The sequence below is a fragment of the Polypterus senegalus genome, chromosome 7 (genome assembly GCF_016835505.1).
Source record: "Polypterus senegalus isolate Bchr_013 chromosome 7, ASM1683550v1, whole genome shotgun sequence".
NCBI lineage: Eukaryota > Metazoa > Chordata > Cladistia > Polypteriformes > Polypteridae > Polypterus > Polypterus senegalus.
In genome coordinates, this window is record NC_053160.1 from 184,448,052 (window position 1) to 184,473,953 (window position 25,902).

The window sequence follows — 25,902 nt, forward strand, 5'->3', positions numbered from 1 at the left end:
TGACCCTGTAGTTAGGATATAGCAGGTTGGATAATGGATGGATGAACTTTTAATGATTGCTTTTTCTGTATTTTGATCATTTTAATATTTTTGTTGCAAAATTTTCATTGTAACAATTCCTATTTTAATGGTAAAAACAATTTCCAAGTAGAAAAACCCAAGAAGATTGTAAAAGCATAAAGGCTTCTTTACCATCCCTTCTATGTTTATATAAATGTCTCTGTAAATTTTTTTTTCTATCAACAGTGAATTCCTGTTTTTTCATTTTCTAAATTAACATACCTAAATTCTCAAATTGCCTCACGTTTGGGATCGCCACTCTAAGCTATAGTGATTGCCTTTGTAAAATGTGTATTTTTTACGTGCTTTTACTTTTAAGTCTGCCTTTTCCTTCCATGTAGAGATGGAAAAGACCAAGGTGAGGACCTTGAAGAGTACACCCAGAAATCAAAGTACGCCACAGGAGTTGCAAGTCAAAGCAGCTGACCTTTCTGAACTGGAGAAAATCAATAAAGCAATTGAGATGGTAAAATCTGAAGTTGAACAAGAACAGAAGAAATTGTCTCGCTATAAAACCATAAAAAGAAAAAGCTCCTTTGTCGCTTCCCCTACACTAGAAGATTATGCAGAAGTAAAGGTTCACGTCATTGAAGCAGAAGGAAAGAAAATAGGTCAGTGTAGAAATGAAAAGATCTCGACTGTAGCCACAAAAACGAAATATGTGGTAGATAAATCCAAACCGGCGACAGACCTAGAATATGATCCATTGTCTAATTATTCTGCTGATCTTGGGTACAGCAGTGGAAAGCAGTGTGACTTGGAGATCAAGGGTGTTAAAAGGGTTAAGAAGGATGAGGTAAAAGGAAAGGCCATTTCTAAATGTAAGGTATCCAAGCAAGAAATGGAAGGTGAAGACTCTGATACACTCATTATTGATATCCCGCCATTGAATGAGAAGCGTTCCCATGCCCCTAAAAGACGTAAAAATGGAGATTGTGATGCTGGACTTCATGGTACCACTGAACAAAAAGGATTATCCCCTTCATTATGCGTAGAAAGTAAAGCCGTTCCAAAATCTAGTTTCCTTCCTATAATTTCTAAGGAGGAAAGTGAATGCCAGTTGTTGGAAAAGCTTGATGTTGAAGAATTCTTTGAATGGAGTGAAACCGAATCTTGTGTTGTCGATAGTTTACTAGGTTCATCTGCAGAAAGTATGACTGGCTCTTTTGGAGAAGACCCAAATGTAGCTGGATGTGGGACACTAGTCACAACTCCAAGCAATGCTGCATTTCGGACCACTAATAAGAGTTTATCACTAAAAGCGAAATCTGAGAAAGTAACTGGCGAAACTGAAAAGAGAGTTATGAAGGATGAGCTTGAAATGGAAGTGAGCTTGCTAACGGAGGAAAGTCTTGGCTTGCCTGTTCAAGAAGAAGCATGGTTTGATGAAACATCTGCATTGGAATGCACGAGTACCTCCTCTGACCAGCGGGATAGCCCTAGTGTCGAAACTGAGCAAAATGGTAAGAGTGATTCAGAATCTGAAGCAAACGACTCTGATATGGAGCTTGATTTGTCCGATACTGACCCAATGGAGGAATGTTACCGAATTTTTATGGAGTCCAGTGAGATGAAACTGGAAGATAATGCGTTGAACCAGGAAACAAATGCCCATGCTGTAAGTAAGCCACATTTTTAAAAGATGTTGTGAAAATGTACATTTTTTGCACAATCTCAAAACATTACTTTTTTTTTTTTTTTTCTTCCTCCTCCATAGGAAAATGAATTTAATGCAGATCAAAGAGAATTGGAGAGAAAAGAGACTTTACTCCCAGGGCAGAAGAAAAGGGTTGCACATGTGTCAAAGTATAATGTAATGTCATTGCTTACTGATTCTGGGTTTGGAAATGGGGATTTGAAAGCTAGTATCTTATCTCCAAATGCTTGTTTTGTTTCATTTAAGTATTTGCCTGCAACAAGTTGCTTTTTAAATATTTGGTCTAAAATGACACCTTAATTGAAGCCTACCCCCATAACTAGCAACTGTCTGAATTCTTAAATATGTATTCAGGCTATAGAGTGAGTTTTAAGACCAGCATAATCCTCCCTGTCCTGCATTGATTTATTAGCACTTGTGGTATTTTAAATATCTCTTAAATCCTTACACCTCTTGCTATATTTCATCTGCACTTGATAACTGGGGGGGAAAGTGTTACTTTTTATTCTCTACACAGGTCAAATCAAACAGACAACAGATAATTGTGCCATTCAGGGGACCCATGTCCCATGTGGGTAATCCTACACGCATCCAGCAGTTACAGCATAAGGCTACGGTTCTCACTGCTGCAGTGAAAGGTGGCCAGGCATTTATTGCTGCTAGTAATAATCAACGAAAAATTGTTGCTAGTCCTCACCCTCCTGTGCTGCCAAATACGGGACAAATTGGTAAGTTTTGTAATTGGAACACATTTCAGTAATGTGCTTTAAGAGTCTGCATATGTGACGCCTACCAAAAGTGTTCACCGTCTTGGCAGTTTATTGTTGGACAACATTGAATTAACAGTGGATTTTAATTTTTTTTTTTTTTTGAATGTCGATCAACAAGGAGATTCTTTACTTTGTAGTCTTCATTTTGACATTAATCTAAAAGTGTAAAACACGGCAATTGTTCAAATATTCACCCGCATTAAATCCGCATTTGGTAGATGTAACTTTGGCTGCTATGACAGCTTTAAGTCCTTGATTGTCTTTTATACATCTGGACACTTTCTCCATTCTTTTTATAACTTTATTTTTTTGTTTATTTCGCCTTATACAATTTCTTGTATTAGGAATTTGTTAGTTTTCGCATATCCCTTGGGGTCCGGATGCAGGGTCAGCCATTGTACAGTGCACCTGGAGCAATTGAAGGTTAAGGGCCCAGCAGAGTAGGATTTCTTTTGTCAGTAATTTTTATTTGATGCTTTTCCTGTGAAGCTTTATGCTTAGGATTGTCTTGTTGGGAAAACCTATTTCTTCTAAGGTGTAATGTTGCTTTTGTTTTCCTCCAGGGTCTCCCTTGTTTTGCTGCATTCATTTTACCCTCCCAAGCCTTTTAGGGCCTGCTGCAGAGAAGAGACAGATACTTTATTAATTAAGGGGAAATTCACAAACTCCAGCAGCAGCATACTGATTAAAACAATATTAAATTAAAGAGTGATTAACAATGAAGGTAGAACAGACAATAACTTTGTATTGTTAACGTTTACCCCCTCGGGTAGGACTGAAGAGTCGCACAGTGTGGGGTCTCCTCAGTCTGTCAGTGGAGCAGGACGGTGACCGCAGTCTGTCGCTGAAGCTGCTCCTCTGTCTGGAGATGATCCTGTTCGGTGGATGCCGTGGATTCTCCATGATTGACAGGAGCCTGCTCAGCGCCCGTCGCTCTGCCACGGATGTCAAACTGTCCAGCTCCATGCCAACAATAGAGCCTGCCTTCCTCACCAGTTTGTCCATGGGTGAGAAGCATCCCAACATCACATGTTGCCCCCAGCATACTTAACTGGAGGGCTGGTTTGTTTTTGATTAATGTGGATATGCACGGTGTGCTGCTGCTTTGCAGTAAGGAGACCCGAGTTCGCTTCCCAGGTCCTCCCATCATGGAGTTTGCATGTTCTTCTCGTGTCTGTGTGGGTTTCCTCCGGGTACTCTGGTTTCCTCCTACAGTCCAAATACATGCAGGTTCGGTGGACTGGCGATCCCAAATTGTCCCTAGTGTATGCTTGGTGTGTGTGCCCTGCCTGGGGTTTGTTTCCTGCCTTGAGCCCTGTGTTGACTGGGATTGGTTCCAGCAGACCCCCGTGACCCTGTAGTTAGGATATAGCGGATTGCATAATGGATAGATATGCGTTGTGTAACCTGGCCAAAGCTCAATTTTGGTCTCCTTTGATTTCAGTCTCCCATATGCCTTCTGCCGAGATGTTCTGTGCCTCTCTCCTTTAAAGATGACTGGTGACGTAACCTGCATTCTATCTACATGGCCCCTAATCCCCACTGTAGGTTGTGACTTGTGTAGGTCTCTCGGTGGCCTCCCTTACTAGTCCTGTTCTTGCAAAATTCACTCACTTTCTGTAGATGGCCTGCTGTAACAGATTTAAGTCTATGCTATGCTTTAACCCCCCCCCCAATTTAAGTAGACTAGGGATATTTGGTGACTTGGTTATTTTCTCCAACCCCTGACTTGGGCTGTTTTTGGGAGTTGCTTGGAGTGTTGGTTCGCCTTCATTGTGTGGGTCAGGCTACTTTACTCCCAAGCTGGACCTTGCAGATATACTGTAGTTGGATACATTTATACTGCAGCCCATTGAAACCCCTTGACTAGACAGGTGACCCATTGAAGTAATTATGGGACTTCCTAAGTCAATTTGCTGCACCAGTGAGTTAGAGGTCATTTTAAGGAGAGCCACCGATAGATTGATTCACTTATTTTATTTATTTTTATATTTAATGTGAAAACTGATTTCTGCAAAGTGATGTAAATCTAACTAATCTCAAAAAGCCAAATTAAGCACTCGCTCTCTCTGATTTCAGTGTTGCATAACATGAAAATGTCCAAGAGGGGAAATTCTTTTTATTTTTTTGTAGGTACTTTGACTCCAATGATGCCACATACATATGGATTATAATTGTCAAAAGGCTAATTAGATGTACATCTAAGTGGGAGAAAATACTTTAAAAAGGTTAATGAATTGTTCAGTAGCCAGAGCCTGATATGTTAGACCAAGGTCTTGAGGAGCTCAAAGATACTGGTGGAGAGAGGCGGTGGATTTTATTTTATTTGTAATTCCAGCCCAGTTGTTTCGAGACCCCTTTTGGATTTTACACTAAACTTTTGCTTGAATAATTTTATTTTTAGAGCCTGTTCTGTGTTTAAATCCAAGCCAAAAATGAAGTGCATCATTTATATAAAAAAAAAAAAAAAAACTTTCAGGATCCATTTTGTAGAAACTTCCAACACCCCTTAATTTTTTTTTTTTTTTTTTTAAATTTATCTTTATTTCAATGTTGCATATCCCTAAATTTCAGTTCCAAACTGAACAATTTGTCAGGCTCTGTACACTAAATTGAATATCAAATTTGGGAGAGTATATTTTAATGTCAAATGTGGCATCTTCCTTCTCAGTTTGTTTAAATATGGTTCAAGTTCCTGCATTGGCCGTTTCTCCATGGGGTGCCAACATGCAAGTTGTCATACCAGAGAGCACCGTTACTAATGGATTAACAAGTGTCCCTGCCACACCGTCTGCGCACAGAACAACCTTCACCCCTGCCAAGGTATTTTTTTTTTACTTGCTATATTCCTCAAGGATTTTTGCCTTAAAGAATTGCTAGCACTGGCGCTTTCGTACTAGTTTTTGAAGCGGCAAGGTGAGCAGTGGGAATTGTCCAACTCAAAGCTGCCCGTTCCAAAACGGGTTGAAATCGAAGTAGTCGATGTAGACCTTTGCATTTTAATGTTTCATTAACATTTTGCAGTGCACCAATATATTGGAATGCATGTAGGAATGACAAATGCAGTGCATTTTATTACAACCAATGACACATATTGTAACAATAAAATATTACTAATGCCTGTGACATCTGCTGGAAGGAGCAACTGGATGGACACAGACTGACCCTTCTCCTTTTTATTAAGATGGATAGCATCTCAAAAGATCACATTCAAGATTGGTAGACGAGTATAAACTTTATCTCGGAGGGAATTTTTCATGCCTAAAATTGTACTTGTTCCAGCAGTTTAACTTAAGGCTTTCAGAGATCTAATGAGTTTTAAATGCCAATAGTCCTTGTAAATTTTTTATTTATCTGTTTATAAAGTTTTCTCAATGACTTGTTTTAGGCAGTCTCCAGTCGTAGGAAAACGAAAGCTGTTGTGAGCACTTCAAAGGTTCCACATGACGTGAGACAGCGTTATGTTAATTGTTTTGTTGAAGAGTTTCTTAAAACCTCCTCGACTGTCCAGGAGGCTTTTGAAAAGGTTTGTATTGATGGGATTTTTGGAGATGTATTTAAAAAAAAAAAATAAATAAATAAAATAAAACCCCTTTTTGAAAACTGCAGCATCTTATGGCCAAGCTTACATTTTTTTTAACACAGGAATCTCTTAAACTGCTTAAACTTTTCTTCATTTCCCAAAATAGGCACTGAACGAAGAAAAAGCCGTGTTTGACCGTAGCAGCAACAAGATGAAATATTTGAGTATTGCTGTGAATGCCCTTAAGAAGATTAAGAACCAAACCAGCTGCTTATGTAATTTCATAAACCTTTACTAAGATGTGTACATTGGCACTATGAGGCATGAATGATGCTTTTATATTACACTAGGTTTCTTTCTTTAACTCTTGTCTTCCCACCCCTTTCTGTAATGGAAGCTGAAGACCTACAGATGTCCAGAGGTGAAACATCTGTTGGTGATGCAGGAGGATTTATCGGTAACTGATTTTTTTTTTTTTTTTTTAAATGCCTCCCACCATTGCAAGAATATAAAACTGCACTTAATTGCTTATGCTTGTGAAGATGGTGGTTGTGGTTTACTACTAATTCTTTGAGTTGAAGCTAGCAAGTATATTTGAAAACTAAGTGTTTTTGTTTGTAATAGTGGGGTTATTTAAAATTCTAAGCTTGTAGGGAAGAAGAGGCGAATGCCAAAATCAGATTTTTCTGAGGGCTACATGTTTGTTTCAGACTCTACTTGGACATCATTTTATGAACAGTTAAAAGAACATGTCCTATCCTGGGAAATGTTAAGAGATGGTGGCTTTCCTGTTCAGCATCCTGAAAAGCCAGGGAATGCAATATGTTGCAAAGAACCTAAGAAGACTGTTCATGACGGTAAGTAGAGTTTGGTCACTGACTTGATTAAAAAAAAATAAAAAACACAAAAATCACCTTAAGTATCGTATGTCCACTCTACACTGTATGTGTATGTAAATTTATGGTCAAGTACTGGCAGCTGTGTTGCCAGAATTTTACCATAAAGTGACTATTTTTAGGCCAACGATATAACTTTGTAGTAAATACCTGCATTTTCTTTACAACACATTCCAGCAGAAGGCAATGTTTAACCATAAGCAGAAATTCATACAGTGTAATATGCTAATAAAAAAAATAAACCATTAAAGTATTGTCCGGGTCAAACCCCAGCACACCCCCTTTACACATCAATAAAGTAACAACCAATAGTAAACATGTACCATTTAATTATACAGTAATCCCTCCTCGATCGCGGGGGTTGCATTCCAGAACCCCGCGATAGATGAAAATCCGCGAAGTAGAAACCATATGTTTGTATGGTTATTTTTATATATTTTAAGCCCTTATAAACTCACCCACACTGTTAACATTATTAGAGCCCTCTAGACATAGCACCATTTAGTCAAAAGTTTAAACTGTGATCCATGACAAGACAGAAGACAGTTCTTTCTCACAATTAAAAGAATGCAAATATATCTTCTCTTCAAACGAGCGCCGTCAGGAGCAGAGAATGTCAGAGAGAGAGAGCGAGAGAGAGAAAAACAATAAAAGCCCAACAGCACGTATTGATTTTTTGAAGTATGAGCACCGTGATAAAGCAGCCGCAAAGAAGGGAGCAATGTGAAGGTAAGTCTTTCAGCATTTTTTAGAGTAGCCTCCGTATCTTCTAAACAAACAGCCTCTGTGCAAACAGCCCCTCCGTCAGGCGCAGAGAACGTCAGAGCACGCGAGATTAAAGCAAACAATCAAAAAATCAATACGTGCTTTCGTTTCTTAGAGGAGCGTCCATATCCTCTAGGCAAACGGCCCCTCTGCTCACACCCCCTCCGTCAGGCGCAGAGAGAAAAGCAAACAATCCGCTTGGGGAAGCACATCGTATATCATTGAGGAGTTTTAGTTAATATGTAATACATGCTCTGATCGGGTAGCTTCTAAGCCATCTGCCAATAGCGCCCCTTGTATGAAATCAACTGGGCAAACAAACTGAGGAAGCATGTACTTTAAATGAAAAGACCCATTGTCCGCAGAAATCCGCGAACCAGCGAAAAATCTGTGATATATATTTAGATATGCTTGCATTTAAAATCCGCGATAGAGTGAAGCCACGAAAGTCGAAGCGCGATATAGCGAGGGATTACTGTACACATTGAAAACCTTTTTTTTTTTTAGTGTACCTTTTTAGGAAGCATTTTCTGAGTTTCTTTTGCAAGTCTCAAGGTCTTTATTTGAACTTCTTGGCAATCTTGCATCACCTTCTAAATGTTGTATCTGATAAAGTTTGCCAAAAATACTTGAACAGGTGAACCATCTTCTTACTATGTTGTGTGTGGTGTGTGTTTTTTTTTTTTTTTCTTTCCAAGCCTTTAAAAGAATATGTTGCCGGTGTGGAGCAACCTATTCTGTGACCACATGTGGAAAGCATGTTCGAAAGGAAGAGTGCACCTACCATTCTGGCAGAGTCCTTAAGAGAAAAGGTAGGTGTGGTTTTTTGTGGGTCTGGAAGGTGGTGTAGAAATGTTCTTTAGATGGTATAACAGCTTTTTAAAAATTGGTACATTTTAATTCATATCTCCATGCAAAACCTCCCACGGTTTCACTCCATCTGAACTAGTGTGGTGCCAAGGTGTCGCCCATTGCCTGGCTGCACTCTGGTCCTAATCTGGATCCTGAGTTGGTTTGTTGTGTGGTGGGTGTGGCAATGCACTGTATCAGTGCCTGCTTCTAATCGATCGATCGATTTTGATTCTCTCTCTCTCTCTCTCTCTCGTAACCCCAATCCTGGTCATAAGCGCCTTAATTTTTAGATTAAAACCTATGCTAACATGATGATGAAGGAAAAACACTGCTCCTTAGTAAGGCAAGTGGGGTTTTTATATAAATTGCGCTTGTACCCTTTTTGTTTTGTGTTTTTTTTTTTTTTAAATATAAATGGAAGGCACTGTATATGCCTTAAGTTAATTGCCCCTAATCCATACCATAGTCCATTAACCTTGTGTGGACATGCACAACATTGTCCCCTTGCATTCCTGCAGGACCTTTTGATCAGGTGAGAGAGCGCTAAACCCTTGACAACGTCTAACAGAATTGTTTTGGTGAGGCAGTAAAGAACGTTCATCTTGACTTGCATATCTCTGTGGTTTGTAGAGAAACCAGACGTGTCTGCACTGCAAGCTTATTCTTGGGTGGTTCACTTTTACCAGCTGATCATCTTAAATTAATGATACCTGTGATCGTCGGGATGCTGTTGAAAGTGGCAAGCTTAAAGGAATAAGCCTTCCAAAATGTCATGTTGCTTTCTAATCTGCTTATCCAATCCAGGGTTGCTGGAGCCAATCCCAGCTAGCATAGACTGTAAGGCAGGAACAAACCCAGGACATGGTGTTTGTCTATTACACGGCAACCAAATACCAATGCACACAAAGGGCAATTTTAGCATTTTCCAGTTCACCTAACCTACATGTCTTTGGACAGTGGTATGAAACCAGAGCAGCTGGATTAAACCCAGACAGATGTGGGGAGAACATGGAAACTCCACACAGAAAGGACCCAGAATGTGAACCCTGGCCTCCTTTACAGTGAGGCAGCAGTGCTACAAGTGTCCCCCAGGGTGCTGGGCCCACCTCCAAACCTACATTTTACTGGGGGGTTTTTTTTTTTGAGGAGGTCATTCTAATGTGGAAAATTACTAAACCAGCATGGTACAGTGTCAAAGTTTCATTATAGTAAAATTTGACAACTGTTTGTGGTCTTGTTACTTATCAATGAGGCTACTCTTACCACTATCATGTAGCTAAATACAATGTGAATTTTGTCTTACCAAGCTGATTGTGATTTCTCCCCCCACACCCAATGAGTCTTATGCAAAAGAGAATACTTACTGTATACTACTATAGATTTTACAAGTCTCCTCGGCCCTCAAATTCTCCTAATATGCAACATCCTTCCCTAAAAGCACATCAAAAGTACAATTTTTAATATTTGCCTTTCTAGTCTGAGCTCTACAGTCTTGTTTACTTTGGGTTTTTTTTTTTTTTTTAAGTTGTATCTCCTTTTTAAATAGTAATATAAACGTACCACACATTTAAAAAATTGAGCCTTATTTCCACAATGTGCTTTGTTGTGTTTTATTAAAAAAAAAAAAATGTCCTGTGGGACATCCAGATGGTTCCTCAAGGTTGCTGGATATCATGGCCGGCCTGTACACTGGTGCTGTGCAGAGTGAAGGCAGACCCTCTGCATTTTCCCAGTTGATTCTGGGGTTCATGAGGGGTGTGTTCTGCTCCTACTCTATTCAATGCTTAAATGGACTGGGTGTTGGGCAAGGTCATGGGGTCCAGTGGCTTTGGGGCATCTGTTGGTAAGGAGAGATTCATAGATCTTTGCTGACGATGCTGTGATCTTTGCAGAGTCAATGGAGGCCATGATTGGGGCACTCGAGAGACTGAGTTGAGGTGTCTGGGCTTACGAATGTCCTGATAAAAACCAAGAGCCAGGCCTTTAATGACCTCTTGGGCACGGCCATCAGCAGTGTGTCTATCTGCGGAGAGAGTGTCGACATTGTCGAGAGGTTTACTTACCTCGCCAGTGACATTCATTTGTCAGGTGACTCTTCCTATGAAGTCAGACAGATTGGGAGAGCATTTCATGAAGTCACTGGAAAGGGGTGTTTGGTGATCCTGATATCTCATTAAAAGGATGTAGATCCAAGTCTTTTAGAGTCCTGGTGCCTACTGTTTGTGAGACATGAATGCTTTCCAGTGACCTGAGATGAAGACTGGACTCCTTCAGTACTGTGTCTCTTCAGAGAATCCTTGGGTTTGGTTGGTTTTTACTTTGTGCTGAATGAGCAGTTGCTCATGGAGACCTGAATGAGGCATATTGCATGCATTGTGAGGGAGCGCCAGTTACAGCACTACAGCCATGTGGCGCATTTCCCCGAGGGTGATCCAGCTCGTAAGATCCTCATTGTTGGGGACCCGAGTGACTGGACCAGGCCAAGGGGTCCCCCACGTAACCCCTGACTGCAGCAGATAGGTTATTTCCGGAGGGTGGAATTGGACCTGGGAGTTTTGTCATGTAGTGGGTGCAGCAATGCACTGTACCAGTGCATGCTCCCCAACTTGGCTTATTTTGCTTACCCCAAAACTGCAAGCATTTTTCTGATATGTAATTAATATATAATTTTTTTTGTATTGAATCAACTTGGCTAATACTGTATCACTTCCACATCTCTGGGATGCGAGTGAAAACAGGCTGTACTTCAGAATATTTTCTGCAGCATTACAAACCAGTATGACTTGTGCTTTGTCAAACTAGCTTTTGCCCTGAATAATTTTTACCAGCTTGTTTATAAAGTGAACCTGAATATTTAACAGCTAAAAGCGCAAGTTTGAAAACTTTTCTCCCTAATTTGAAATAAACTGCCCACCACTTTAGTATCCATCCATCCATTATCCAACCCACTATAAAGCATAGAATAGATTTAAATCTGTTACAGCAGGCCATCTACAAAAAAATGAGTGATTTTTGCAAGAACAGGACTAGTAAGGGAGGCCACCAAGAGACCTACACAAGTCACAACTTACAGTAGAGATTAGGGGCTATGTAGATATAATGCAGGTTACGTCACCAGTCCTCTTTATAGGAAAGAGGCACAGAACATCTCATCAGAAGGAATATGGAAGACTGAAATCAATGGAGACCAAAACAGATGCTGTGTAACCTGGCCAAAGCTCAATCTATCCATTATCCAACCTGCTATATCCTAACTACAGGGTCACTGGGGGGGTCTGCTGGAGCCAATCCCAGCCAACACAGAGCACAAGGCAGGAAACAAACTCCAGGCAGGGCATGTGCGCACACACACACACACACACACACACACTAGGGAGAGTTTAGAATCGCCAATGCACCTAACCTGCATATATTTGGACTATGGGAGGAAACCAGTGCCACTTTAGTATCTGACTTTTTATTTAAATTAAGCATTTTAAACTGCTTGTCATTCTGAATGGTACAGATGGGGTTGTCCATATCCGAGTAGATTAGATTAATCCTATTGTGTTCAGAATTATTCATCCATTTTCTAACCCACTTTATCCTGAGCAAGTCTGCTGGAGCCTATCCTAGCAAGCACAGGGTGCAAGGCCTGGACCGATTCTAAAATGTGAACCAGATACAGTACTGGTCATTCAGCATAGACTGAAAATTCTTACTTTTTTTTTTACAGCATTCTCATTTTAAAAAAAAAAAAAACCAAATTGACTAATGTTAAGGTGTAGGGGAGACCAGTTTCTCCTGAAATAGACACGTGCTACACTATTTGCACATTTTTTCCATTTTTAAGCATTTTTGTTTTCTTTTCAATCTTGTCTTTGTAGTACCCGGTGGCATAGACTGTCGTTACAGCTGCTGTGAAGGAGCAGTGGGAACCCCTGGCTGCGAGACCTTTCAGGTATCTTGTTGCTTGCTAGTTAAACAGTTTTGGAGTGAAAGTGACAAAGGGGGTTTTTTAGCTTCGGTTTTAGAAGAATGCCCTGAATTTTTTTTATTTTCCTCCTTACCCCTCCACTGACTACCCCTTCACTTCTTTCTACTCCACCAAATAGTTCCATGTACATGATGGTCAGAGGGACAACGTTGGAGGCTTTGTGAAGACTTTTTCCAAGCCAGTTCCTAATAATGGGAACCCTGGTGTTTTTGCAGTTGATTGTGAAATGGTGAGAATCTGGAGGGAGGGGATACTAGACACTGTGTGCACAATTTTTAAAGCAAGTTGTATTTTTGGGGATTCATTTTAATATGGAACAAATACAGTGCTATCAGTCAATCCAAAATGTTGTTAAACCTGTAACTTGAATGCTTTACAAAGGAAAGGTGAGTGTGAACATTCTCAGGGGAATACATACAGGTATGTGTGCACAATTAGGCAACTATTAGTGTGCAGAATTATTATGCAACTAAAAGAAAAACAAATTTTCCCATCTGACTTGTGTTTTATTTTTTTTAAATCTGTTAAAGTGAGAATAACTCTAAATTTACAAAAACATTTCTGACATTTCAAAAAAAAAAAAAAAATCATTGACCAATATAGCCATCCTTTTTGTTCAATTACAGTCATAAGCCTTCCATTCATAGTGTCTCAGTTTCTTGATCTATTGACAACTTTTTGTGCAGCAACAACCACAGCCTCCCCCAGACTGTTCAGACTGGTGTTCTCTTCCTTCTCCATAAATCTGCCATTTTAAGGGCTTTCGGTCCGGTGAGGAAGGGGGCCATGTCATTTTTCTTTATCTTTAAGGCCTTTACTGGCTAGCCATGCAGTGGAGTACTTCGATGCATGTGATGGAGCGATGTCCTGCATAAAAATCTTGGTCTTCTAGAAAGATGCAGACTTTTTCTTCTAAACTGGCAGTAGGTTTGTGAGTTGATTTTTGAGTTCATCTTAAACCTGAAAAGGTCCAACTAGCACATCTTTAATAATACCATACCAGTACCCCACCTTCATCTTGCTGGCGTCAGAGTCGAAGTGGAGCTCTGTGCCCATCCATCAAGAGTCGCTCATCTCATCAGTCCATAAAACCTTTGAAAAAAATCTGTCTTCAGATATTTCTTGGCCCAGTCTTGACGTTTCAATTTGTATTGTTCAGTGGTGGTCAAGAACACCTTGTACTTCTGGGCACTCCCATATAGGAATGGAATATGACAGCACTGGAGGATAATGGGTTCCTGGTAACTTTTACGTTGTTGATTCTTCTCAAATCTTTGTCAGTTAATTTCGCGTTTTTTTTTTTCCCCCAACCCGTTTCTTGTGGCCATGTTGATGATCTGTGATCACACCCCAGTATCTGAACAATTTCAAGAGTCCTGCATCCCCCTGAAAGACTTTCTACAATTTTTGACTTTTTAGTGTCAAATTTTTTTTTTTGGCCCATTTTTTGCCTGAGGAAAACGAGCTGCCGAATTCTGCACACCTGGATATAGGGTGTTGATCTCCTTAGGCCACACCCTCCCTCATTACACAAATACACATCACCTGAAATGATTAAATTCCAATAACCAAGTTTGTACAGCTTAGATTCGGAATACATAAATACAAATGATATGGTCAAAATACACACTTGCATGATTGTGCACACCGTGTAGTTAAAGAATAATTTTGTTTTATTTTTCAATTTATATACCATGATTATTCCACTCGGGTCCCAATCTAGGTGGTTTGTTGTGTGGCAAAGCATTAGGAGTAAACCTTCATTTTTGCCATCCATTTTATAAAATGTTGTGTACTTGGTTTATTCTTGTAGCTAGCAGTGGGGCTAAAGGTGGCCAGGATTCCAGCATGAAACCAAAAGCTATAAAACTTACCCAAGGGTTTACCTCCAAGTCCCAAGGGTGTTGTCCGGTATTGCTCTGTGTCTTAAGATGTCGTCGTACTGTTTTACAATATGTATCTACCATTTTTAGGAAGGAAAAAGCAAAACCTCTGAGTCCTTTTAAAAGGAGACTGACTGTGTGCTTCACCTCACTACTAGTCTTCCTCTGTGGCAACCTTTCAGCCCCTGAAATGAAGTTTTCCTCCAGCATATACTCGTCACCTTGACAAATCCTCTCCAAGCACTGTTTGACATTATTGAATGTTGATACCCAGATGTGAATCCATCTGTCAACAGATGGACAATAACTGGGGAAAAAAAAAAATCGGATGGTAACTCAGTCTTTATGCTTTCATACGCAAGTTGTATACCCCGCTAAAAGGGGGGTAGGTGTAACATTGCTTAACAGCGCATAACGTCAATTAACAAAAACTTAGTCCAAGTATTACTGAGATTTCCAGTATTTTGTATCAACTGGTACTACCCACAGTTAATGACACTGACCGACATCTGTCCACAAATACACGGGGAAAATGTGCAGCCTGTGCTTTAGAGAGGCTGGAATGATGGCTCTGCACTACCACTCTGATAAAACATCGATACTAAACTTTGACCTAATTTAAAACTAAATATACCTGTAACATCTCTTCAGCTGTCTCTTGATTTCATGTGCTGTGCTGGCTCAGCTTTTCTAGCAATTGTAGTCGGACATTGAGGCATTTCATATTCAGAATGCAATGTTTACAAAATTGCAAATTGAACAAATTTCAGACAGGCGGGAATAAACTTTGTATGATTTCGGTATGTGTGCCTGCATTAAAGGTATGTGGGGGGTGGGACAATGTCAAAACTCCGCCCACAATTGCTGCGGAGAACAAGAAATGTATTCTTGCCTCAAGAAAAATAGTCTGAAGAATCTGAATTTCAAGCTTTCTCTTATTGATGCCTCATATGTGAAAGCTGTGGCGAGTCATGGGTGTTTAAGGCAGTTTTCATATTTGGATCCCGAACACTTTTTTTAGCCCCATTGAAGAACAGTTTCATGTGCTAAATTAATATAATCTAGGACTGAAGAAATTCTGTAACTTTTTAAATGTACTCTTTTTTTAAGACTGGTAGTATTCTTATAAATGTATTCTCCCTTCATCACTTTTTTGTTTTAGTGCTATACCACTCAAGGTCTTGAACTTGCAAGAGTTACAGTTGTAAACCCTGGGCTTCAAGTTGTATATGATACTTTTGTGAAAACTGATAATGAAGTCCTTGACTACAACACCAGGTAATTAAGGTAAAAGGTAATGAAGCCTTTGATAAGTAACTGCTGTTCTCAAAACTATTTAGTGTAGTTCTCGGTTAAAGCTGGAGGGTGCTAATGGGATCTGTTAATGGGGAACCATGGAAGATGTGTTAACCTAGATGCTGTATATGCACTCCAACTCTGTGTGGTGTATTGCAGTGAACAAGCACAGCTCACTGCAAAAGAGGAGTTTGCTGTTAACAAAATGCAAATGTCTTAAGTACTGCAGAAATTCTCTACCTATATATTAATATAATATCAAAATCCTAAGCCTAAAACGATTTTGTCACGCTTTAAAGTTTGACATATTCTGAAAAGAATGATATGTAGGTTTTAAAATAAGCCAGATTTAATGTGATGTTGGCTTTCAGATTCTTATTCTGTTTTTTTTTAATTATAAACTAAAAAATATAGAGCTCTTGTCTCACAAGACAAGACTTTGTGCCAAAAGATTTAACCACACACGGGGTCGGAAATAAGACAAAGAGTAGATGAGACAGACAGCTGCTGTACAGGCTTTTTAAATGTTTGCTTGATCAGCTGCTGCCGTGCTGTGCTTCAGGTGTGTGTGTTACCTCCTGTTTCCCATTGTATCACCATTTTAAGAGGGGGTTTCAGAGGAGCAACTTAATCTCCTTGGGGTGCGTTCAGCCCCCCTCGACGTGAGTGGCAGAGACATGAAGTGCAGGCCAGGGTGGTTGGTGAACGAAGCAAGCAGAGGGAAAAGCTCCCTAGTATTTACTTTTATTTACAGGTTTTAGTTCATCTGTTTTATGAAAAGATGTCTCCCTGTGACGAGTGGAATGAATCTGTTAAAGTAGCATTTAAATGTATGCCATGGAAAGAATGTAGGCCTGGCAATGTCACAATTCTATAATCCCAGTTTTAAGTGCTGTTTGAAGATGCTAGTCATTGTGGGTATGATGTCTTATTACCGGTACAAGTGTCTAATTCTCAAGGTATTGTTCAGTTTAATATATTTAGGCATAATACAAAGGGAATGGTGATTCAGAGGTGAATTTATAGCTCTAAGAAATCTCTCCTCTCTGCCTACATTGATTTTTAATTAGATTTTCTGGAGTCACTGAGGAAGACTTGAAGCAAGCCTCTTCAACAATCCGTGACGTTCAGGCTGTACTACTGAATCTGTTCAGTGCTGAAACAATCTTAATAGGTCATAGTTTTGAAAATGATCTATTTGCACTTAAGGTAGGTGTTTTTTCATTCTGCTGATGAAAAGGATTTGTTCAGAAGTGGAATATAAATTCTGTGTGAGCCTAACTGCTCTGTAGCAAGCTATCCAAGTGATTCTACCATTTTCATTTTAGATGATTGAAAACCCTCCTTAGACTTGGTATAAGAATCAAAATTAATCTGACATGTTTCACCACCAGTAACGGCGTACTGCACGAGAACGTGCAGTGAATACACTTGACGTGAGCATTCCTAGTTTTCAGACTTTCTCTGTACGTTTTTAACATTCGTTTGCTTAGAGGTTGATGCGCTTGCTGTTCCTGAGCAGCTCTTTTCTCTCCACCCTAGCGGCCCGCTGCTTCTTTCGCTGGCATCTTTTCGTGTTAAATGATTTAGTTTTTGTGTTGCAATTAGTACGTTTTCTTTAATTTTTCACTTAAGCTGGCACTTAAGTATTCAATCTGCCTCAAGAATGATTAGTGAAGGTGGTTGGGAATAAGAATGGTGCCCATGCACCACATGTCTGCCCTGCTGTGCGCTGCCAAGAGTTGATTCTACAATAAAATAAAGTTAGAGTAATAAAAATCGCCCCAAAAGTGGATACTAGATGTCACGTAATGCGTACTAAAGTCAATAGGTAAAACCGTTTGCGAGCTACAGGTGATTTAAAGTCCTGGACAGACAAATGAACAGCCACGGTAACGTATTATAGAAGATGGCATTTTTTTGTGTGTGCAAGCTCCCTGGGAATATCCTTTTATGATTGCAGCTCATACTTATCTATACCAATCTTTTCCCAGTAACCACAGATCTTAAGACCTAAATCTTATACAGGAAAAAAGGATTAATGACTTTAAAAGGCCGATTTTAGTCCTAATATTTATTGTAGTGTATAATACAGATACCACCGGAGAAGCCATGGACTAATACATTTCTTGTACTATTTCATTAGGGTGTTGGAAGAGTTGCAGACATTTTTCATAGCCACAGGCTTGATGGGATATGTTCCATGTGCTCCTCTTCAGGCTCCCCTGTTCCAATTACTAATTTGATTAAAGCCCAACTTTTACAATACTTATTGTCACAGCTGCCAAAATAACTTTCAGCAGGTCTTTGTACAAATGTATATATTCTAAACATCTGTGTCACAGATCATTTAGTACTTTTTTTTGAACTCTGGTCATTTCTCATTTGTCAAATGTCGTCATCTTCTGTATCCAATTGGTCCATCAAGCTCTTTTTTTTTTTTGTTCAGATCAGGGCTCTACAACTCCAGTCCTAGAGCACTGCAGTTGCTGCAGGTTTTCAATTGAACCCTTTTTTCTTAAATAGTGACTAGTTTTTCCTAATTAACTCTTGCCTTAATTAACAATCTTGCTATATAATACTCGTACTCCTTAATTAAATGTTCCTTTAATTAGCATCCAAACAATGAGATTCAAACTGAGCCAACACATGACCAGCAAAGTGTATTAACCATACAATATCTGAAAATTAAGGTAAAGGTCTTGGTGATGTTGATGTGTTGTGGTCTTAAAATTTGTCTGTGTACCTACACAAAGGAACATCAACAGTTTTGGAAGTTTCTGCCATGGCAGAATGAGAGCGGCAACAATCCAAGGAATCAATTGGTTTAACAATAGGAACTGGTTTCTAATTAAAGTTGTAGTTTGAGGCCCCAATTTAGCTGCTATTCTGTCTCCCCATTTTTGTTTGACTGCCATTTGTCCCGTGTGTGTGTGCAGGATTTGTTTCCTGCCTTGCGCCCTATGTTGGCTGGGATTGGCTCCAGCAGACCCCACCTAACCAACCGTGACCCTGTGTTAGGATATAGCATGTTGGATGATGGATGGGGAAAAATAGAAGCAATTTAGCAGACTGAATGCTAAAAGAAACCAGTCGATTTTAAAACGGAAGTGGGCAGATTCAGTCCTGGAGGGCTGCAGTGGTTGCAGGTTTTTGCTCCAACCCAGTTGCTTAAGGACTTATTGCTCATGTAACACTTCTGCTTCACTTTAGTTGTCTCGTTCATTAAGATTTTGAACCTTTATTGCTTATTTTAGTCTTGAACATCTGTAGTCTTGATTTTTTTAATCGCTCCCGACTAGTAATATGATACAAATGACAAAAGAAACCAACATTTCTCCATTTAGCTTGTTTCCATTTACACCTGTGTGTATTTATCATGCACTAATGGGCTTAATTAAATACTTGTAAGGAAAGTGAAGGAAAAGTGAAGCACTGAGAATTGTCAGTTTAAGACTTCAAATCATTTGGATGATATCCTTAGGAAAAAAAAATCTAGGATACGAAAATGACTTGACATGGCAAAGTTAAAGCACTAGCAAGCCATGAAATTAAATTGATAAGGATTGGGTTTTAATTAAGCAACTGGTTTGGAACAAAAACCTGCGACCCTCCAGGACCGAGTCTGCCCACCCGTGATTTTAAAATGAAGGAAAAGCCGCTAATTAACAGCAAATAGTGGTCACTAATTTATAAGGGCTGGAATGAAACTGCAGCCACAGTAGTTCTGCAGGACTGCAGTTGGAGACCCCTAGTTTCGATAGAGTAGTTGTAATATGTATTCTTTGCCACAACCTTTTTTTTTTTTTTAAATAAGTCTTTTGTCATGAGAAAAGGAAACCTAACCATTTCAGACTTTCTTAGAATATCGAAATTAAAGAGCTCACTAAACCATGAGATCCGTTTTAAGACTGGTTTGTTGGAATAAAATCCCTCCACCTCCGAGGTCCTAAAGAACTAAACATGAAAACCATCTCGCAATCCCAAATTGTAGAACCATGCTGCAAAACAATAGTGGTGGGGTATTTTGACATGGTCTGTATAGCTTTACTAGCCATGTGCGCCCAACTACGTTGCGTGTGTTAAGGTTGTCTGTGAACTGGGCCCTTCGTCACACAGTATTATGATTTTTTTATAAGGGAAACAAAATTACAAAAGAAAACCCTTGGATATTGATTCGATAGGAATGGCCTACTTGGAATCGCTGTCCGAATCGTAATTATGTGGTGGTGTAGGAACATTTCTGCTTCTGTCCGTTCACAGTCCGTGTCATTTTCACGATGCTGTCGTTTCCTCTCGCGATGTCTTCTCAACCTTTCTCCAATCTCGCAGGTTGCTTTGTGGCAATCCAAAGAGTAAGGCAATATACACGGAGCAATGGTTATAAAAGGGGGACACATAGGTATCCAGGCTCTTTAAAGCATAAATAGGGATCACTTCACTGACATGTGACAAGCCACAGTACAACTGTGAGACGCGCAGCACTCGCTGGCTACAATGTAACAATTTCTGGAATGTGCCGTTACGTTGTCATTTTACCCACTGTCTTTATTTCATTCATATGTTACGTAGGCACGTACCTTATCTTCGGCATTCTCTAACCAGGCCTCAGGAGCTAACCAGCGTAACACTGTCCACCACCCCTTTCGTTATTCCGGCACATTGTTGACATCCATGAGTAACAACAACGTACTAAACTGGAAGGTGGTCTATGCATGTGTGGAATTCGTGGACAAACAAAGATCAAGATCTAAATGAAGATTTCTTTAGTTAATTTAAAACAACAATTTGTTTAGTTTGAATGTCTGTGTCTTGAGGTGTGACTGGCGTACTACAGTCTTCAGTAGTATAAGCCTGGAGGAGATTCTGAATGCAATGCCTATGTTTTAGCGGTCTCTCTACTGCCATCTAGCGCTTCTAATTCATTCGTGGACAAACAAAGATCAAGATCCAAATGAAGATTTGGATATATATATGAGATAGACATGAATGAGATATTCAGAAGAACCCAGGCCTTGCATTAAATCACTTATTTACGGTAGAAGATGTGTTCAAGTCTGCTGTAAATATTAAGACTTAAGAACTTTAGCTTTGTCTTTTTTTTTTTTTTTTACACTTTGAGCTACCTTCATTGTATAAAAATGTGCACTAAAAATTTTTAGACTAAAATGAATGTATGAAGTAATGGTGACTGGCTCTTCGAAAAGAGGTAGCAGCCTTAAAAATCAATTGTAAGAACTGGTAGAAAATGTGGAGGCTCTTTTCATAGATATTAAAATAAGCTTGTATTGTTTGTTGACCTCTTGAATTGATTTTTCAGCTCCTTCACAGCACTGTTGTTGACACTTCTATTGTATTTCCACATCGGTTGGGCCTACCAAATAAAAGAGCACTTAGGACACTTATGGCAGAATACCTTAGACGAATCATACAAGAAAATGGTAGGTTATGTGATGTGTCATGTAAATGGGGCTGGGAGAGGAAGTCTTTAATGTACACATTTTGAAATGTAATATATGGAATTTTGTGTGTGTTTGTGTGTGTGTGTGTATATATGTATATAATTTTTTTTTTTATGCTGAAACAAGGAGTGTTCTTGTAGGCGGAGTGGTAGACTTGAGGCTAGGGATCTGCACTGGCAATCGGAGGGTTGCCGATTCGAATCCCGTAAATTCCAAAAGGGACTCTGCTCTGTTGGGCCCTTAACCTGCAATTGCTGATCGCTTTGAGTAGTGTGAAAAGCGCTAGATAAATGCAAAGAATAATAATTATTAAACATTCACCCTTGGAGAGTGGTTGATGGGACTTCTTACCATGTCAGTTAAAAATGAATTCTCTACATAGAACTACCCTAATGGATTCTAGCCCCTTCTGACTTTGGATTATTTTGTAGCATTGCTTTCTCAAAGTTATTTGAGACCAAATATTCTGCGTAATGTAGAAAATTTCAGTCTCGGTACTTGCCACTGATTTTAATCGTCAAATGCTACCATGAGTAGTGTTCTCCCCAAAAATAAAAAAAAATCCCCACCATCATCAAGTGCTAACTCAATGCTATGCCTTCCAGGTTGGTGGTGGTACTGCGGGGAAAATGAGTATTGAACGAGTCAACATTTTTTCTCAGTAAATATATTTTTAATGGGGCTGTTGACATTAAACTGTCACCATATGTCTGTAGCAACCTACGTAATCCACACCTACAACAAAATCAAAAGTCCTTAAAGTTGTGGATTGACACAAGGAATAAGTATTGAACACGTGTACTGAAATTTAATACCTAGTAGTGAAGCCTTTGTTAGTAATGACGTCTTCAAGACATCTTCTGCATGGAGAAACCAGTCGCCTGCATTACTTGAGTGTATTTTGCCCAAACTGTTTTTAAATCTTGAAGGTTCTGGGGCGCCTCTCTTATGAACTCTGATCTTCAGTTCTTTCCATTGGATTCAAGTCAGGTGATTGACTGGGCCATTCTCTGTGTTTTGGAATCCTTGTCTTGCTGAAATGTCCCCCCTCTTGTTTCATCTTCAGCATCCTGGTAGATGATAGTAGATTCTTATCAAGAATAGCCCAGTACATTTCTGCATTCATCTTTCCTTCAATTTTATATGACGTGTGCCAGCTCCATCCCATGATGTTCCCACTTATAGTGTTTTTGGGGGTGAAGATGTGCTGTGCCATTTTCTCCTCCAAACATGGTGTGTGCAGTGACATCCGAAGAGTTCAATTTTGCTCTCATCTGACCAGGCTCTATTCTCCCAGTATTCCATTGGCTTATCCAAATATTGTGCAGCAAACTTCAAACGAGCTTCAACGTGTTTTTTTGTTCAGCAGTGGAGTCTTGCGTGGATAGAGGTCATGGCGGTGCACTACATTACTACTTGTTTTCTTTGAAACAACTGGACCTTCTCATTCCAGATCTTTGTGAAGCTCTCGGGGAGTAGTCCTTGGCTCTTGGACAACTCTTCTGATTATTCTTTTGACTCCTCCGTCAAATCTTCCAAGGATCACCTGGTGGTGGCCGGTTTATGGTGAAATGATGTTCTTTCCACTTCCAGTGAGCACTGTTGGGGCCATAATCCAGAACATTCAGAAGTTTAGAAATAAGTCTGTAGCCAATTCCGTCAGTATATTTTTTGTAACAGTATGGTTTTGATGGTCTTGAGAGAGCTCATGAGATACTTGTGTGACACCTTGGGAATCCATCCATCCATTATCCAACTACTATATCCCAACTACAGGGTCACGGGTCTGCTGGAGCCAATCCCAGCCAACATTGGGCACAAGGCAGGAAACAAACCCTGGGCAGGGTACACACACACGGAACAATTTAGGATCACCAATGCACCGAACCTGCAGGTCTTTGGACTGTGGGAGGAAACCCACGCAGATGCGGGGATACTTCTATTTCCCCACCTCTTAAATGGCAGCCAAAAAAAAATGGTGAGACAGAATAGCCGCTAAATTGGGGCCTCAAACTACAACTATACAATACTACTATATATTTTAGGGGTAGTATAGTTTGTCCGAGTACACTTAACATCAATTTAAGCATTAGTGCAAATTAGCATATTTAGATTACATACACAGAAATACTCCTCCATCCATTATCCAACCCGCTATATCCTAACTACAGGGTCACTGCGGTCTTCTGGAACCAATCCCGGTCAACACAGGGTGCAAGACAGGAAACAAACCACGGGCAGGGCACCAGCCCACCGCAGCAACACACACTAAGGACAAGTAAGAATTGCCGATACACGTAACCTGCATGTCTTTGGACTGTGGGAGGAAACCCACGCAGACACGGGGAGAACATGCAAACTCCATGCAGGGAGGACCCGGGAAGCAAACCCGGGTCTCCTAACAGTGAGGCAGCAGCGCTACCCACTGTGCCACCGCGCCGCCCACCTTGGGGATGAGAAACCTTTTTATAGGACATTTAGTTAGGACTAAACCAGCTGATATTAATTTGCACTTAATTTTCCTTGCGTCATTCCACTTTATTACACAATTAAATTCATGGACTTTTTTTGATTGGGTTGTTACTGACATCTAATTTAAAATTTCATGATAATGGCCCCATTAGAAATATATTTACTGAGAAAAGCATTGAAGTATGCAATGCTTATTTCCCTGCTGTATGTTTTTGGACACTTAACCTGTTGTAGTATGAAGTTATTTTATTGATTGTGAATGGCCAAATCTCCTTAAGTGCAGCAGAAAGTCGAGTAAAGTAGATCATACATTTGTCTCGGTGTGAAATTTTACATGAGTTCAAATTTTAAATGGGAGGTAAACTTGACCTGAAAGAGATTGCAGTGTAATGTTCAACAGCTCTACAAAAATGTGATGTTTGGAAACTATTGAAAGTGCCTTGACTTTCAATCCAATGTTTCGGTGGAGACCTGTTCAAAAAATGGCATTTGGGTGTTTTGTTGCGAGTTATAAACTCCCCATAATGTAGTGAAAGATTCAGTAAAGTCAAGGGTGGGCCTAAACTGCCTCAAATGTCATGGCAAACTAAACTTTTTTTTTTTTTTGGTTAGTAATGTAGGAAAGGCTGCAAAGTGACACTAGGGTTAAAGAATGAAAATGGCCTTGTCATAAAGTTCTTCTACAATAAACAGGAGTGTGTAGAGGGGCATATCGCATAATGCCACTTTCTAGGCATTGCAGGCTTTGTCACCTCTTGTGGATGCTTGGCCAAGATTTGCATGCTCGTATGTCCTAACAAAAAAAACAAAAAAATTGTACAGTTTTCATACAGTAAAGCCAGAGGTGGTTGTGATAATGACATTTCCAAATGAGTGCACTAACCCAAATGGCCAGGAATTAATTTCATTCTGTTACCACCAGTTCAAGAGAAGGACTGGCTTTGGCATGAGATGCTTGAAGTCCAGTTAAAAAAGGTGAAGGAGTGAACAGAAGTTTTTACTACTCTTATTAAGATAAAAGACTTTAGTGTACTGTTCCTGAAAAATGTATAATTTAATGGGGACCGGGGTGTTTTTTTTTAAGTGGATTTTTGTAAAAGGTTTAAGTTGTCTCCCTGTAACAGCAAAAAATATCTTTTCAAGTTTTATCTCGCTTTGAATTTTCAGTGGGAGGTCACGACTCCAGTGAAGATGCTACAGCTTGTATGGAGCTGATGCTTTGGAAAGTAAAAGAAGACACAAAAGGAAAGCGCTGGTGACTTTTTTTTTTTTGACTCCTGCATATCTTCTTGAATGAAAATCTCTGCTGCCACTTCAGTGGCTCTCCAGCAACTGTGCATATATTGTGTGTGGAGGGGCTTTTTTTGGGGCGTTATTGCAGTTTAATATAAACTGTAGAAGGATTCCATAGTAAAATAACTTGACTATAAGCACTAGGTCTAGATTAGGTTAACTTTAATTTCAGATGTCTGATAAATTTAATACATTAGATACAACTGATGCCGTTAAAGACGTCGCCATGTAAACTGTTCATTAAAATACTGGAGTGCCTTGTGTGTGGGTTTTTTTTTGGGTTGGGAGGATACCCAAGCCTCACTTACACATCCCGGCCACAGTCCCACCCCAAAATATCACAATTTCAGCTCTACACACCAAACCCGACTGCCTCAGTTGCAGTTTTTAGAGAGGTGGTCATTTTCCCTTCAGTCAGTTCTTTAGAAAGCCACACAGCAGATCCTGACCCATCTCTTCCACATTCTAAAAGCTGTGCTCAAGCTGGTCTAAGCTGCCCCCTCCAAAAGTCAGTGGACGGTTAGCTACTCACTTTGTAGAGGGAATACAAATGCACTTGAAACAACTAGCTGAAGAGCAAAAGCCACTCATCTCCCTGCCAACGCGTTTGCTCAATACTCTCTGCCTTTAAGGTGTGGCCCTGCACTATTGTGTTTTACAGGATGATCTTCTGTTTGGTGTAATGTGTTGCTTTTGTGCTCTTGTCACCATCTGTTAATCAAAAATTAAAGTGGGTTTTCTTTCTATTGTCCTTGTGTCTTGACTGTTCCCACTCTTAAATTTGGGCTGGTGGCTACCTTGCTTCACCATCAAGTTTGTTATTTAGATGTAACTTTCAATGCCACCAGTAGATGGAGAGCTGATCTCAAAAGTCCTGTGGGTTAGCATCATTTATTATTTTTTTTTTTTTTGCATAATTTTGTTGAGCATCTGCTCAAGTTTGCCAATCCTAAAATTCTTAAAGTAACATTAAGCTGAGATTTGAAGTTCCTTAAAC

The 25,902-nt window shown here is 39.8% G+C and overlaps 1 protein-coding gene across 1 annotated transcript in view; it reads left to right on the forward strand.

Annotated features, from left to right (window-relative positions):
• The window catches only part of LOC120533064 (RNA exonuclease 1 homolog), a 29,877-nt gene extending 4,899 nt beyond the window's left edge, over nt 1-24,978 (forward strand). The window contains exons 2-16 of the mRNA XM_039759701.1: nt 402-1,678; nt 1,778-1,873; nt 2,235-2,445; nt 5,159-5,310; nt 5,876-6,013; nt 6,177-6,285; nt 6,408-6,467; nt 6,721-6,867; nt 8,370-8,483; nt 12,390-12,463; nt 12,618-12,728; nt 15,545-15,660; nt 16,749-16,887; nt 20,999-21,119; nt 24,780-24,978. Coding sequence (XP_039615635.1) covers nt 402-1,678; nt 1,778-1,873; nt 2,235-2,445; nt 5,159-5,310; nt 5,876-6,013; nt 6,177-6,285; nt 6,408-6,467; nt 6,721-6,867; nt 8,370-8,483; nt 12,390-12,463; nt 12,618-12,728; nt 15,545-15,660; nt 16,749-16,887; nt 20,999-21,119; nt 24,780-24,871 — 2,957 coding nt within the window. The 3' untranslated portion in view covers nt 24,872-24,978. The remainder of the gene's footprint in view (nt 1-401; nt 1,679-1,777; nt 1,874-2,234; nt 2,446-5,158; nt 5,311-5,875; nt 6,014-6,176; nt 6,286-6,407; nt 6,468-6,720; nt 6,868-8,369; nt 8,484-12,389; nt 12,464-12,617; nt 12,729-15,544; nt 15,661-16,748; nt 16,888-20,998; nt 21,120-24,779) is intronic.
• The last annotated feature ends 924 nt before the right edge of the window (nt 24,979-25,902 follow it).